The following is a 16,616-nucleotide window of genomic DNA, read 5'->3' on the forward strand; positions in this document are numbered from 1 at the left end:
TTTCTTCCACTTTCTTTTGTATTTTTAAGTGAACTGTTTGTTTGTTCTCAGTTTCATGATCTCACCCACCACTTTGTTTTATCAAAAGAGAGCAACCCACAAGCCTGTTCTTTGTCTTGAGATGTTCAACTGCAATTCTATGACAAGAAACACTCAACTGGCAGATGTCTGCTAATTCAAGCATTGCAATGGAATCCAAGAGCTAGCCAATTGTACTTGGTCTTCAACCAGATCAATGGTATACTTTTCTTTGCCCTTCGTTTTCTGCATGTTCTTGTTTATATATTTGTGATTGATTGCATACAAATATCACCAGTTGATCTAGTCTTTTATGGTGTATCAATGCTGATTTGTGGTCTTGCCTGGTTTTGTGATTGTTGAATAATGTAAATAATTCCACATCGAAGAATTGACAAAAATTTCAAAATTGCCAGCACAATATGCACGTGGTAATAATGTGCTAGTTGGAGACATTATCGATGTGATTAGTAGTATACCATAATGGTATGTCTCTCTGAAATCTTGATAACAATGATATCCTGGGCTACTTTGGAATTTTTATTGGATTCAAGATTACATCTATATTGGTAACTTTTAGTCTTCTGATAAATTTTCCTGCATCTCCTTGATTTCCCAGGTTTTTTTTTTTTTTTTTTTAAATAGCATCAGAATTTTGGTTGGTCTAAAGAACATGATTTCTATACATATTTTATTTCATTTTTCTATTCAAGATTAAAATTGTACAGGAAATATGCAAGGATTAAACGGAGGATTTGTGCTTTTGACATGAAATTCCTATGTTGCATTATAACATGATTTCAGATAACAAGGGACGTTGCTTAAACGCAGTTAAATGACCATGTTTTGTTCTTCTAGCATTATATGACTAAGTTCGTTAAGAAATCAACTATGTTTCCCCTCTCTGCTCCGGAGATTCGATGCTCACCTTTCAAACTATGTTTCCTTAAAATTCATACCAAGTGAAACTGCAATCGATCAAAACAAAAAAAAAACAGTAGTTGTGATGGATAAATAATTAATAAATTTACACTGCAATATTCACGATCTTGCATTCCATTCAGGTAAAGGAGAGTGAACATTACCTCTAACATTTGAGCATTCTTTGTTTCCGAAAATGCAGGATGTATAAGATCAGCTAGTCCTTACTGGACCAGCTCAATCCGGTTATTTCAAGTCTGATATGTAAACTATCCCCCCCTCAACGACAGCAAATCATGAACACATATATTGACCTTGAAGTGGAAGCCTCATCGGCAAATGACTCTGATATTAGTAGCCAAGTTGCTTCTAATATCTCCATCCAAGATACATCTGCAAATCTCAATGCAGCTCATCAAGGATTGGGTCCTGCAGTTTCCCTTGATTTGACACTTAGCTTCAATAAAGAGGACTTAGGGGGAAGGGATTCGACAGGACTCTCATTGTCGAGCACGAATGAGAGCAGCAATGAACCTGCATCTCAGAACATAACATCACCCGGTCCAAGACTTTTTTCTTGCAATTACTGTCAATGCAAATTCTTGAGCTCACAGGCGCTTGGTGGACACCAAAATGCACACAAGAAAGAAAGGACGCTGGCAAAACGCGCTATGAGAATGAGTATTTTCTCCGAGAGCTATGCAAATCCGGCATCTTTGCCTCTTCACGGATCTTCATTCAGATCACTAGGTATCAGAGCACACTCATCAGTGCATCAAGGGTTTGCACCGCCAGTGAGGCCTGCCGAGATTGGGAGCGGTGCACGATCTGAACACGGGTACATGGGGGTACCAATTTTCTTCGTGGATGATGGGGCGGAGCTGTTATGGCCTGGTAGTTTCCGCCAGGCTAGCGCTGCGGAGACAAGTAACTCTACTCACCCAAGTTTTGTACTGACTCATGAAAGTTCAAATTTGAATTTTGCAGAGGTGACACCGCCCGTGGACGTCATAGACAACTCTGCACCAGATCTCACACTGAAGCTATGAAAGAGTTGGTTCCCGAAGGACATGGAAAAGCATCGGCATTTATGTTTGTTGCTCTTAGTTTGTATAGTGAGATACACATGAGCCATATGACTGCCAGTTTCACTTTCTTCTTACTGGTGCTTTTTACCTTTTCAAATTGTATAAGAGCTGTATGGCTATGAGGCTATTTCAGAGCTCCTTCGCTTTGATTTGATATAAATTGTTCTAGTTTGCAATGGTACTAGTACACTAACGCTGAAGCTCTAACGAATAAATTAATACATTACTAGCCACTCGTTTGAATGCTCCATACAATCTAATCTCCTATTTTGAAGTTAATACAACGCTAACCACTTGTTTAAACGGTCCATTCAATCTAATTTCCTAATTTGAACTGTTCATTTTCTAAGTCCTCAATGAAAGATCATATATCAATATTTAAATTCATCTATAACAAGCAAACTATAATTTTCATTATAAGAGCATTTTACTTCACTTATGGAGACAATTTGATTTTAAATGTTCACTACTTCAGCTATAAGTCATTGAAAAAATAGTTTAACATATACGCTATGCTCATAATGAGGGCCGACTTTGAATAGTATGGGTTGTAAATACGCACTAGGCATCCAACTAAATATGTAAGTCGAGTTTGTCACTGGCACTACAATGGATCTAGTGGTATTTATCTTTATATAAGTGAGAGGTCTCATGTTTGACATGATACTAAATTATAATTAACATATTATGTGGTTTAACCCAAAGTGCTCTCCTATATCGTTATATCAAAATATAAAATAGCATAAAATAAGTAACATGGTAATCCGAAAAATTCAAGATTTACATAGTAATTAATCCAATTGCCACACCATCAAGTCTAAAAGACGCTAGACGGATAGGGGCCTAGCGCCTAGGGACTAGGCGAGCCCTACATAGGATCTGATAGGTGCATTATTTATCACATTTTCATTTTAATTATCCCTAAGTTTTGTTAAAGAATTGGTCTTAAAAGAGCCTTATTACTTTCCTTTTCTCTGTTTTAGTCAATTTGCGCATGCATGACGTTTTTTATGCTAATTCGACTTTTCGGAGGAGTTTTGATGCCAGGTCAATTGGAGAAGGAAGCTAAGAGGTGGAAGATCAGTGTATCCAAATTTCATAATTTTTCGTGGAACCAAATGTTCCAGTTTTCAAAGTTAATCCTGCAGAAGTAACTTTCCCGTCAGAATTGTGCAGCTGTAGGATAATAAAGATTTGGAGGCTTTCCCGATTTTTCCTAGTGGCGTGCGATATATGCTTGGAAAGTTAAGAGATAAATCCACATTTCCTATATTTTTACAGAATTTTCCAAAAAAGAAATCAACCTCAAATTTGGCATGCAAGTCAGATGCCGTGTTTCCCAAGTCAAGAAGGATTCTTTCCTAGTTTCTCTCATTGATTATTTAGGAATTTGTTCTCTTTTAAGAGAGTTTTTTTTTTTTTTTTTAATTTTTTTTTCAGACTTTATAGGATTTTATTAGAATAAATAGAGTGACTTACGCCATCTTAGGGCAAAGAACGGAATACAGAGGATTCTTCGAAAGTGAAGGAGAAAAGCTTAGCATGTTTTACCATTCTTTTCCGGGTTTTATCTTCTTCCATAACTTCTTTTGTGATTTTTATTATGACTGTGTAACTAAATTACTTTTCTAAGGTTTATGATGAAGCCATGACATGATTATTCCCGAAGTATCTTGTTGATTATTATCTGATTATATGCCATGTTTAGTTCTTAATCTTTGTGCTTAATCTATTCTAGTTTCGAACGTTCTTGTGACTGACCATCATTATGAACTTGTTTCTAGATAATTAGATAAATCTAAGAGGATGACCAATCAATTAGGTTTATTGGAACTAAGATTAAGAAGAGTAGATAAAACTAGTGAGGATGACCAATATCAAACTAGTCCTACTTGGTTGACATAATTCTTCAGTGCTTAATGGGTTTGTATGTGTTTAACTGTATGCCTAACCAATATGATATAGTTGTCACGTATATACACATGAGTTGATGCCTAACCACGGATTAATTCATATTTTAGAAAGAACAACCTTAAATATTGGCATGGTTATTGGAGAATAATCGGCTTGAAGAAAAGGAAATAGGATTGTTATTGGTGGATTCATGACCTTAGGCTTTCATCACATTAATTTCTTTTAAACTTTCATTCATTGTGCATTTTCGTTATTCATATTTTTGGTTTAATGTTAAGTTGGAGTTTTAATTATTTTTCATAATCAATTCACCAATCATTCGGGTTTCCTAGTTAAGTTAAGTTTCACGAAATCAACTGGTTGAATTGGTATTAAACGCAATTCCTGTGGGATCGACCTCGTAATTGCATATATTTCTACAATTGATTCGTGCGCTTGCAAGTTTAATTTGGTTTAAATTAATCTATTATTTATCTTAGTTAAAATATACATCAGGATCCCAAGCGGTTTTTACTTTAATTAAATTTATTATAGAAATGAGTGTTATTTATACTTTAAAAAATTGTATTAGAAAACTTAAATTGAAAAATAGAATGATACATATCAAGTACTAGAAGATATGGGAACAAGTATATAATGAATGTTCGTCCATCTCCAACAAGTTTCTTACAATTTATTAAAAACATAAGATGCAAAATTGATGTTATCATTTTCTATCCAATTATCTTCGGGCCAAGCAGGCTCCTAGGAGGCCTAAGCACCTTTACATTTTTTTGATATTATCTATACTAAGGGAGTGGAGGAATAGGCTAAGCCTCACAATGGACTAATAATAATGTGGTTCAAATTCGCCTTTTGTGAGAATCAAACCTAAGACCTCTTACTTACAAGCGAAGAGGAACACAACTAGACTGTAGTACTAAATGACTCATTTTATATTTTTTGAACATCTAAAAATTAATCGTGGCAACGACCAACCTAGCACCTAAGTGCGACCCTTTAGAACATTGAAAAATGCCAATAACTACTCCAATGTGGGAATTGTTTTGATTTTAATATATTAATTTATATTTTGCTCCTTCTTAGTTAAGTTATCTTCTCTAACTGTTATAAGAAGGAGGATCACCTTTTTATATTAAGATAGTTTCATCAAATTGGTCTTTTTCTTTTATATGTAGAGATTAATAATAGAAAAATAAATAACAAAATAATGAAGTAAAAAATAAATAATAAATAAAAGTGGGCCAGCAATTATAATTTAGAAGTGCGGCTGATTGGCCCAATTAAGGATTTGGCAAACCCGAAGTGGCCTGTTTATATGCTTCCGCGGGAGAGGAGAAGACGAATATGAACCATTACGCGCCTTATTACACAAAACGCACCGGTTAGTTCCTACCTTTTATATCAAAGGTTACGTCTGTGATATTTTTTTTTTTTTTTTCTATAAATTATTAGATTGCGATTTGTGGAGACAGACACGGATACGCTATTGGAATTTGGAAACAACAAATCTCCAACCCACCCAGGCAGTCAGGTCACCCCCCCCTCCTCCTTTCCCCTTTTACTTTTTCATGTTTTTAACTTCTTTTTTTCGCATAATCTTTTATCTTTAAATCCTTAAACTTGATTAGATTGTAAGATTTGGTTAATCAAATTCAGTAACTATTTTTGTTTACAAAAATTCCATCACTGTTTAAAGAAAAATACTGATCTTACTAAACAGTTTAAGATAAATACGACAAAAGATTACAAAATAAATTACGAAATTTTTTTTATATACAACCGAAGATATATTTTCATGAATTTACATCACCTATCACGCATTCATGTGACTTGTGATGAACCATGTAGACTCGTCTCAAAGAAATTAGATGTCGTTTTTGGATTCATTTTCTACTTTGTCATTTTCATATTCTGTTTTTTTGTTTGGCACAGATGGCTAAAGTCCTGCATATAAATTAAACAAATAAAAAAGTCGCAATCTTTTCAATTGCGTTTCTTGAACTCCAAGCTTCAATTCTTATGGATGGATAATATAATATATATTATATTGCAATAGAAGAATATATAAACTCGTAAAATTGTGCAGTGCAGGTTTCACAAAATTGCTCGAAAATTCAAATACCTACCTCAGATGGGGAATCTTAGTAATCTTCTACTTCTGCTGATTTTGATATCGACTCCGTTGGACTGTCACTCATGGGGTTGGTTCTCCTCGTCCGACGAGACCTACTCGAGCGAAAACCCTTCTGGTACGAAGGACGCTTCCGGTGGTTCAGTTGGTAAATTCTCCATGGATGGTCTTGATGACCAGAAGGGAATCCGGCTTGTCGAAAATGCTAAGAAGAAACTGGTAGGTTCAGACTCTTGTTGGCAAAATGCTTACCGACATCTCTTTGCTGGGTGCTCGGAGATTTTCGCTGTTGAAGACAAGCGGTCAAGATTTGCTTGGCATCTCAGTGATTGCTTTCAGAAGGATTCCGGCAGGCCTCCTTTTCCTTCGTGTGACTCGAAATCTGCCATGCATAAATGCCTCAAGAGTTTGAATGACAATGAGCACAAGGTCTATTTGGAATTCTACCTTGAAACCAACTCCATCTGCCATCAGTTACAGTTAAGTATTATAATTTTTGTGCAAAGTGAATGAAATGTTTATGTTCGTCTTAGAAAAACTAAAATGAATTTTGTTTCATGTCGTTGCCAGGGCTCGAGTATTTAAGCATGAAACAGAGAGATTAGTGAATGAACTTAAGAACTCAGCACAATATGCAGAGAGCAAGTTGGAAACAATTGAAGAGAAAGCAGAATACCTGCTGCAGGGCTCAAATCATATAAACGACTCTTTGAATTCAATTGATCTTCGGACGCAGCAAGTGGCGGAGACTGCAAAAAATGTAGGAGATCATATAGGCATAGTGTTGAAGCATTCCGCAGCAGTTTACGAGCAATCCAAGAAAATCGAAGCTTCTCAGTCAGAGCTACAAGAAGGTCAAGTAGAAATGAAGAGAAATTTAAACGAAGGGATGGCAGTGCTGCAAGATTCATACAGCCAATTGGGTATAGAAATCGATAACTTGAGAGATGAAGCTGTAGAAATCGAAAAGGAGATCATTAAAGTTGGAGGTGAAATGTCATCTCGGATGGAAAATCTGCAATCCAAAGCTGACGATATCGGGAATATGGCTGGGCTCTCTTTGGATAAGCAGCATCAGCTTCTAGATGGACAGACAACCGCTCTCAAGGATCTTCAGTTTTTAACCAAATTTCAATCTGAAGCGTTAGAAGAGAGCAGGTAAAACAACGAAAATTTTGTCAAAGTCCAGAGAACCTGTATAATTTCTCTAATACATTAACAAACTGCAGGAGTACACTTCAACGATTAGCGGAATATGGCCATAGACAACAAGAAGAGCTTCTTCATAAGCAACAACAACTTCAGCGGGTTCACGATCATTTGATGGAAAATTCTAAGTCTATCCTGGCAGCTCAGGTTTGTTTAGCTTTTAGTTTCTTCTTAATGAGGTTTCTTCGACTGGTTTTTGTAATTGTCTCATTGATTCTTGGTTTTATGCAAACAGGAATCTTTCGAATCAAAGCAAGCCAGCATGTTCGTTGCATTAGATAAACTCTTTGCTTTGCACAATGCTATGTTGCTTGAGTCACGCATAATCAAAGCTTTCTTTATTTACTCTATATCAATCTTTGTTATCTACATGTTCACAAGCACAAAGCAAACATACACAGTGAGACCATGGCTATATATTGGTACGTAATCTATACCATTACAAAAAAAGGAAAAATGCTCAGAGTTTGCAGTGTTCACTAAACTTATATTCTACTGTTGTATATTACAGGGCTGTGTACTACATTCTTGATAGAAGTAGCGATAATTCGCTTCACAGTGAGTGACATTGAACACCAAACATGGAAAATAAACCTTTTCCGGTCAATCTTTGCAGTCATTGCTTTAGTTCAGCTAATATATGCAATTTTCACATACAGGTATGACAAATGCAGAAACTTCGAAATTCTAGCTGAAAGATGAAAATTTGATTTCTATATCTAAAAGCATGCCTTTTAAACGATGCAGGGACTATGAAGTGTTGAACCATCAGTTGTTACATACATTGATTGAGAAGGTTAATGGCATGCAACGGAACCAGAAGTTGTCATGGGAAGCAGATAGTGATTTAAACTGGTCCTCGTGGATTGACACTAACTTACCTGAAGATGTAGACAGTTCTGAAGACCCTGACTACTTAGTTCCTGAAGAAGTTGGGGGAAATTTTATCACAGCTTCAACTCTAAAAGAGTATGATCTCCGCCAACGTCTTCTTCATTGAGGACTCTTTGTAGGTTTGAACTCATAATTCTTACGTATTTTCTGGGGTTCCATCTATTAGTATTTAAACAGAAATTCAAATGAAGATTACTTGTAAAAAGAACCTCGAAAAAAGCTAGAAAAAATTGTATTGTTACCAGTAGTCCTTAATTACAAGAACATGATCCTCCTTTAAAATGGTGGAAGCGATTTGCGTCTCTCAAAACAATCTCTCTCCCTGTAATCAATGAAACTATTTTCATCCAGGAGTGGCAATCTGCACAAATGCGTAAGTTCTTTATAATCCTAATTGGTATTCCGGCAGGCTGCAGCAGTGTGGACAAGTGCGAACTTAAGTGCGACTCTTTCACTGTATCCACAAACCCACATTGCTTTCGTTTCTTCATTTACATCATGTAGCACAGCACTGGTCTCAAGGATGTAACCAACCTCTTCCATAGCATCCATCAAATCTTTCCAAATGTTTTTAAACTCAGCTGAATTACGAAATTCAAAACCGCCACCTGCTACAAATGTGTGAACTTTGTTCTTTATTTGTATCCAACTGCATCCAGCCTCTCTTTTAATTCCCCTAGCCTTCATTAGTTCCCTGACCCTTTTCACACCCTCATAAATGTTTGAGAGCATCACATAGTTCCCAGGATTGTTTCGTTCAAGCTCAAACAACTTCATTGCAGCACGCTCCGCAAGAAAAACATTGCCTTGGAGCCGGCATGCTTTCCACTTCATCTAAGGCCTCCTTAATTCTACCGGCTCTACCCAAGATATCCACCAAGCAAGCATAATGCTCAACTGTTGGTGACACACCATAACCCACCTTCATTTTATCAAATAAGCTTCGTCCTTCTTCAGTAAGCCCTGCATGGCTACAGCCAGACAACAAAATTATAATCCAAAACAAAGAGGATAATTATTAAGTTATCAATCGATTATTAATCCCAAACAAAGAGAGAGAATTATTAAGTTATCAATCAATGATATGTACCAAAAATTAAAATCAAACGTAACAAAAATTAAAATTAAACGTACCAATCACTAAAATTAAACATACCAATCAACGACATATACAAAACTAAACGTACAAAAATAAACATACCAACCGATATTATGAACAAAATAAACGTATGAAAACCAATAATAAACGTACTAATAATGTATACATAATAATTCTCTCAACAAAATGTGTACATAATAATTTTAAAAAAATACAAAGATCCAACATCCACCATTTTGGTTATCTTGAAGATAAAATAATATTTTAATTTTGGGAGACAAAAATATTTTGTACAAAAAAAAATAAAAAAGAGATAATTAGATAAATATTTTGAATGAAAAACCATGATTATATCTTAAAAAAGAGTCCACAACTTCTAAAATACTTTAAAATATTGGCAAAAAATTACAACAATAATTTTGAAAAATTCAATAATGATTTTTAATTTGATAGATAGACTGATGTGGCCTAATCTACCTAAGGGCCTTAAGCAAAATCCTGAAAGGCACGATGTTAGACAAAAAAAAAACCTTAAATTTTAGGCGTTTAAATCTAATTAAGCCTTCTTAATAAGTTATAGTTATTGGTATGATTATTGGGATGAAATTTATCATTTTTTCATATTGATTTGATCATGTATTGGTTAATTCATATATATTTTTAGCTTAAATAATTGATATATATGACTTTGTGTTTAGATTAATTGATATGAGAGACCAATGATTAAGTAATAGTTTAGTTGTTTACATTAAAAAAATGTGTTTTCTTGTTTCTGATAATGAAACTATCATGAAACGTTTTTAAAGAATGAAACCTTGCCATTGCCAAATTTAGCATTTGTATTTTGTAATGTTGTTTGTACAATGATTATGTGCAATCATTTATAATTTTCTCTTTTAATTTTTCACGTAATTTGAAATATTCATTTGGTAATAAGTGCATGTTAAACCGTAGTGCAATATTGTTGAACTTATCACATCGGTGCTATTATGGTTAAGTTATGGTTTGGTATTTAGGCAAACCGCGGTGTGCGATTTGGGTGGGGACTTGGACCCAAAATCGAACCAACCGGAACTGCACCTAGCCCTAATCACGACTAGTCTCTAAGTAGTGGTAATCTGAATGACAATACACTATGATTAATCAACTTCATCCATATTTCACCACTTGCTTTAAAATAACAGACCACAATAAAGGAGGTTTTTCTTTTTTTTCGAAAAAACAGGCTACTAGTGGTGACCTGAGGCAGGATCGTTTCCGAGAAGCCGACACCAGCATTCGAGACAATAGATAATCCAGCCTGACGCAACAGAGGTTGGGATTATTGTACTACATTAGTGGATGAGTTCCAGTTTACCTAGAAAAACTGGGTCATCCTTAAAGGAGGCCAGCGATTTCTTTTAAGATGATCTTCTTGGCTGAATTCTGCAGAAGCTATGCAACCTCAGTATCCATGGCTGAAGCTGCATACCAACTTACATTCGCAGACCATTCTGCCCTGAATGTCAGTCTTTAAAGATATCACTGACCGCCCAAAGGACGAACTAGGAAACCTGGAATTTATCCCACTGCTCCGAGAGTATCGTCAAGTCTGTTAGTTTTAAAGCAAGTAGTGAAATATGGAAGGATGGTCCATCTTTCCAAAGCCAATATCATCTCACCATTTTACCTTCCGTCATCCATTCAAGATTAGAATCTCTTTGTTTATGTGAATCATATTGATCATTTAAAATGTTAAAAGCAATGTAATGTGTCAAAACCTAAGAACGAGGGGATCAACAAAACAACGAGAGAATGGACAAGCCGGTGTCCGAGTGATTGTTCGGAGCAAAACTCGAGTCTTTTGGGGCCTATGAAAAAGGTAGTTATACAAATGTATCGCTGTTTTGGATCTTGAATAACAATTTCTTTTTGACCAAAAAATAGTAAAAAAACTTCTTTTTTTCCTCGAAAACTTTTGTCATGAAAAAACACTCACCTAATAATCACAGTTATTTTATGATATTGTAAATGATTTTTTTGTGTTACCACAACTCTTCTCGGAATGACAAAAAAATATGAATTTTATTTGAAGTGAGAAGAACACATCCAATAATATCGTATTGATTTTCAAACCATTTGTTCATTAAAGAAGCCAAAGATCTTACACTATTTAAATTTTTATTAAGACATTGCATATTATATAGAGAATTGTTATTAGTACTCTAAAAATCTCATTTGGCACTCCAAACTTTCTATTATTAGAAAGAAAAATACACTAGTGAGGAATGTAGAATAAGATTTTTGGAGTGCTAATAACAATTCCTATTATATATTATGTAGAAGTAATTTTTTTAAGATCAAATCTAAAAAAATTACAACTTATTACATTCTGGAGAGTTTATTGCGATATATAATTGGCCTAGTTCGGTTTTTATGCTAATGTGGGGAATTAATTCAATTCCCTGTAACCAAGAAAGAAAAGACAGGTGAAAAATTGCTACACAGGTGTAATGTGAGTCAAAGCCTCTCTGATGCCTAGGTTAGACCTAATTGTTGGAATGATGAATTTCAAGCTATAGATATATCTTTTGATGGAAATGATCATATCTTTACATAGGGTTAATCATGGGCTTGAAGATGATGATTCATTAGGGCAAGTGCGCGGCTCCCTAAGTGGTTAACAACAGTTGACTAAGGAAGACGTGTTGAGGGACACCAAATAAGAATCCCGTTTTAGGATAGTGCTTAACGATATCAATGATCATGGACTATGCCTGGGCCTGGGCCACGATTTTAGGGATCATTATCCCGTGGAGATTTGGCTGGATCTTTCCTTACTCAGCTGTGGGATCATGAATTTCCATCTGCTAGAGTGGGGTGAAGTAGAGTAAGTGTGCCTCCATAGTCCAGCCATACACTAAACGAATTCGATTAGACACCTTGTTGGGCTTCAAAATGGTAGGGAAGACCCCCATGCCTTGTCGAGAAAGACCTACTTGCTCTGCAAGACATAAAAACCTAATCTAACTTGAGGTTAGATTGGTTTTATATATTCTTGGAGATTCTCACAATCTAGCGTGTAGCTCAAGTAATCATAATTTTAAAAGGAAGCAATGTCTTATGGTGGATATCCTTTAGGATTCTCCAATTTAATACGAATTCATTATCCTAAAAAGGCTCTCCCTTGGCTAGTATAAATAACCCATCCAAGGTTCACCAAAGGTACTATGATATTGGCATTCTGGAAAGCATATCTCTCTTAATCTCTAGCCTGCTTCTTGAGTTTTAAAACCTTTCACTCGATTGTTGGAGATCCTTTGGCGTTACCATACTGGTGCCCAGGAATTGATGATTTTTCGCTTCTCTTTGCATGTGGACGATCAAGTGTTCCTCCATCCACGGTGGTGTGGAAATTTAGTTCAAACGCTAGCCCATCTGGGCTAATCTCATTTGTGAGTCCCTGCCTCATGAGATCCTTTTCGGGCCTTGTCAGACCAACTAAGCCCAATTTCTGCCGGGCCTTATTTACGGGTACATCTCCTCCATGGATTAGTTGTCAACCCATGCGATAGTTGAGTATTGGCGCAACTTTGGGCATAATTTCGTCATCGTGGCTTGCTTTAGTATAACTGCCCTCCTAAGGCAGGTGAAATTTGGTTACCACAACGAGCAATTTTAATTTTTCAAGATCGATTACATTTTTTTAAGGAGCATTTCCTTTTAACTTGTGCGCAGTGTTTGTTCTCTAACGTAGTTAACAATCTGCATGTACATTTTTTTTTTATTTTTTATTTTTATTACAAACCGTATTCTACATTAAGAGGGAGGGAAGGGGAATATTTTAAACTCGAAATGCAGTGGATCGACAAGTAAGGCCGTAAGAGTCCTAACTATCAGGGTAAATCACCACTTGTGTGTACATACTCTTAAACCCAAACCTTTTTTCTACTTGGAAAAACTAAACAACATTTGTTTTTTTTTCTTTTCCTTCTTGTTATTAGTAAAATTTGTTAAACAGAGGGCGGGTGGGAAATTTCTGGGTGATATGGCCTTTTTTGCTTCACGGAGAAGTGGCGGTGCCTCGCACGTGAGCATTGATGAATAGCTAAACTCGGCTAGTCCTTCTCTATTTTCATTTAAAATGAAAATCTTCTTAACTGTAAGTGGAAATTTTAATCACGCGTCTCGTAATAAAATGTGCCTAGACACATGCAATTCGATATTTTACAAATGAAAATAAATGTGTTTTGTAGGTTTATTTAGCTACAGTAACAGGTTTACAACCAAGATCAATGGATTTCTTCACAGCATCCGATACTAACTGCGTTTTTCTGCTGATATCGGGCCATTTACTCTCCGGACGATTTCCAAATTTCCCAATGTTCTCAGCATTCCTTGCAAACTCTTGAACCATCAATGCCTCTTGCGGCAGCTCAGAAGTGACGGTAACTTCTTCTGGTTTTACATTCCACCCAATGTGGAGTTCCACAAATGTTGCCCCGGATGTGTAGTCAAATGAAGCCAAATTCTCTTGGTATGGAATAATGTAGTCATTGCAATGCAGCGAACCATTAGAGCCAGTCATAGCCAAGTCCATGGACGTGTGGGAGAGGAAAGAGCAGTGAATTGTGGCGACGGTTTTGTCTGCGGGTTCCCAATGAAATGATGCAGAGCAAGACAAGATGACCCCTGCAGAATTTCTTATGACATCAGGTAGAGCATTCACCACAGTTGGTAATTTGTAGTCCTTTGCCCACAAGATGGCCCCAATACAGTACCAGCCTACGGCCCCAAGTGCACCGAGAGCATCCAAGTTCGGTTTCACTCTGATGTTGCTCTCCAAGAAATCCTGGGTTCCTGGCATTGTTGACGTGCTACGGATCTTAAAAGCACAATAACTTGTTAAAAACACAAACAAACATATAGACATTGCAGGTAGACCAGTTGTGTTCCTAATATTAATCAATTGTCATTAAGCAAAGAAAGTTCGAATTCCTCTCCGATTAATTCAGTACTCTCTCTCTTTTTCCTCTTTCCAGAAGTTACGTAGGCACTTGTATGTGCCTCTACCAATGTTCTTATGCATTGAAGGGTACACGTTCTTTTGTTCATTCTGTTCTTAAAAGAAACTATTTTCACGGATCAATGAGACAGGAGCAAATTTTGAGATTACTAACCTCTTCTAAGAGACATTTTCGTCTCTCTACCATTTAGAAAATTAATCATTGCATCGTGATCGAGGACCGATTTGCTATACCAGAAATGGTCTCAAACATTTTAGTGTTTCTTTTCGTTCATAGTTTAATTGGGAAACTCTGAAAATTATCCCACTTTTGTACATGTTAAAGACTTGTAGCCCATTTCTCGACCTTTAGAATTTGACCAACTCAAGGGGGTTCGAGCACTGCTCGATAGTACCTCCAATGAAGCTAAAATCTTTAATGTGTTACAAAACAAATGGCAGCTTTCCAAACTTTGTAGTTTGTTTTGTTGAGCGTATGAATCCCACATCGAGAAAGGAAGGTCTTATCTAATAGTTTGAAGCCGACTCCCTTCTATTGTCAATTCGTTTTAAGATGGACGCTCACTTAGTTTTTCGTTTGCCACTAAAAAGTAAATATAAAATTGTCAATCAATCCCTACAGAATGACAGAATATGAAGCCAGAAATATACTTACAATGTCAGTTTGACCAAAAAGCTTGGGATCAAAGATCAAGTCCTTCAGTTTTGCAGTCCTTGGATGATGCAGCCACATGCTCCCATCCATGAACTGCACACCGTTGGATTCGCACGCTTCCAGTATCCGATCAAGCTCTCCCACATCAAGAGCCGTTGGTTTTTCCAAAAGCAAATGTTTCTTCTTCCGGGCAGCCAACGCCGCATATTGCAGGTGAAGACTTGTGGGCAGGGGCATGTACACCGCATCTACACATGGGTCGTCAAGCAGCTGCTCGTAGCTTCCGTAGATCTTGACGGCTCCGGAGAGTCCATTGTGGGCTGCGAATTTCCGGGCTTTGTCAATCGAACGGCTAGCGATGGCGTAGAGGGTGGCGTTGGGTGCTAGCTTTATGGCTCGAGCTACTTTTCTGGCTATGTCGGCGCATCCTATTATGCCGAAACGTATTGCTGCTGGACTTTCTGCCATATTTTTCGATTTTTGGCTTCTGAGAGTTGAGAGACTCTTGATTTGGGTGGTGGTTGTTGCCTTTGTTTTAGAAGTGCCACTATTGTTGGTCGAAATTACTTCAAAACCTCTGCTATTTCTTTTTTTTTGGTTGTCCAAAAATAAATTTTGGTAGACTAGCCACCAACAAGATTTTTTTATTTTTATTTTATTTTAATCAAACGATAGGTTTTGTTAGATATGTTAGTGACGGGATTTGAATACACGCCGTAATGCAAGAATTCAACACATATCCACTACTGTGATAAATGACCACTTCCTACTTTTGCTATTTCATTTGTTTTCTATTTGATGTTCAACATTGTTTCGGCCCAATCCGAACAGGATTATTAAACAAGTTAATTCTTCCTATTGTAGGATTAAACTCAAATGATAAATGACTGCGATTTTCTTGGACCTTGAGTTTAGGAGAACAAGACTCATGTTGTTGTACAAACATTTATACTGAAGGTTATGGTTTAATGTTTCAATGTTGTTTTCATCTAAATATATATATTTTTTCACATTTACATTAGGACCACTCGAGATTAATATCTTGGATCCGCCACTGTTCATGGGAGCTGCAAATGTTGACAATAGTGAGAAAAACGGAGAGGATGAGTCGTTAGCTAAAAAACAAGCTTCTTTTTTAAAGGATCAACTGGTGACAAGTCACGGTAGTCCACCCTTTTAGGAGGACAAACTCACAGGGGCATTTCAGTCTTCCTTTGATCACCATCAGGTAATTCATCAATACCAATCAAACATAGGATGAACCATGTAGAATATAGACTTGGAATTTATCCTAAACGCTTGGCCAACCTGTAGTTGTTAACCGAAAAAAAGTTGTTGACCTACTAAAGTTTGATAGTGTTTCGGGCCTTTTGGGGATTGGGGTTCAAACCCCATCAATGCCTTCTATGCTTTTTCACCATTTAATGGACTCAGTACACAGTAATGAAGCCCCGCCCAATAACGGGCCTAGTTCAATGTCAAGATATGCAAAGCCCGTTTCATCTCTTTTCACCAAATAAACGGTATTTTTGTTATGAGAAAAGCAGTCTGATTTCAATGCTATGTACTTATGCAGCACAAAGTGTTACTTGTATTTTAATTATTAAAATTTAATTTTCAATACTAAAAAAACTCTTTTACTTTCATCTCATTATTTACTCTTTATATCACTCACTACT

The 16,616-nt window shown here is 36.4% G+C and overlaps 3 protein-coding genes across 3 annotated transcripts; 2 read left to right on the top strand and 1 right to left on the bottom strand.

The window, feature by feature from the left end:
* LOC103959461 (zinc finger protein 4) lies at positions 1-2,201 on the top strand. Its single transcript, XM_009371809.3, has 2 exons — positions 1-238; positions 1,142-2,201. The coding sequence occupies exon 2, from the start codon at positions 1,236-1,238 to the stop codon at positions 1,986-1,988; it is 753 nt and encodes a 250-aa protein (XP_009370084.2). The 5' UTR covers positions 1-238; positions 1,142-1,235; the 3' UTR covers positions 1,989-2,201.
* Positions 2,202-6,035: 3,834 nt separating this feature from the next.
* Positions 6,036-8,460, top strand: LOC103959460 (protein GAMETE EXPRESSED 1). The gene is made up of 6 exons (XM_009371808.3): positions 6,036-6,554; positions 6,646-7,233; positions 7,305-7,431; positions 7,520-7,706; positions 7,796-7,943; positions 8,032-8,460. The coding sequence occupies exons 1-6, from the start codon at positions 6,076-6,078 to the stop codon at positions 8,282-8,284; spliced, it is 1,782 nt and encodes a 593-aa protein (XP_009370083.2). The 5' UTR covers positions 6,036-6,075; the 3' UTR covers positions 8,285-8,460.
* A 4,956-nt stretch (positions 8,461-13,416) lies between these two features.
* Positions 13,417-15,479, bottom strand: LOC103959462 (uncharacterized oxidoreductase At4g09670). The gene is made up of 2 exons (XM_009371811.3): positions 14,938-15,479; positions 13,417-14,141 (listed from the first exon to the last, which is right to left on the bottom strand). The coding sequence occupies exons 1-2, from the start codon at positions 15,403-15,405 to the stop codon at positions 13,515-13,517; spliced, it is 1,095 nt and encodes a 364-aa protein (XP_009370086.2). The 5' UTR covers positions 15,406-15,479; the 3' UTR covers positions 13,417-13,514.
* Positions 15,480-16,616: the final 1,137 nt, after the last annotated feature.

This window comes from the organism of the source record quoted next, unplaced genomic scaffold, assembly GCF_019419815.1.
Source record: "Pyrus x bretschneideri cultivar Hongxiangsu unplaced genomic scaffold, Pyrus_bretschneideri_v1 Contig41, whole genome shotgun sequence".
NCBI lineage: Eukaryota > Viridiplantae > Streptophyta > Magnoliopsida > Rosales > Rosaceae > Pyrus > Pyrus x bretschneideri.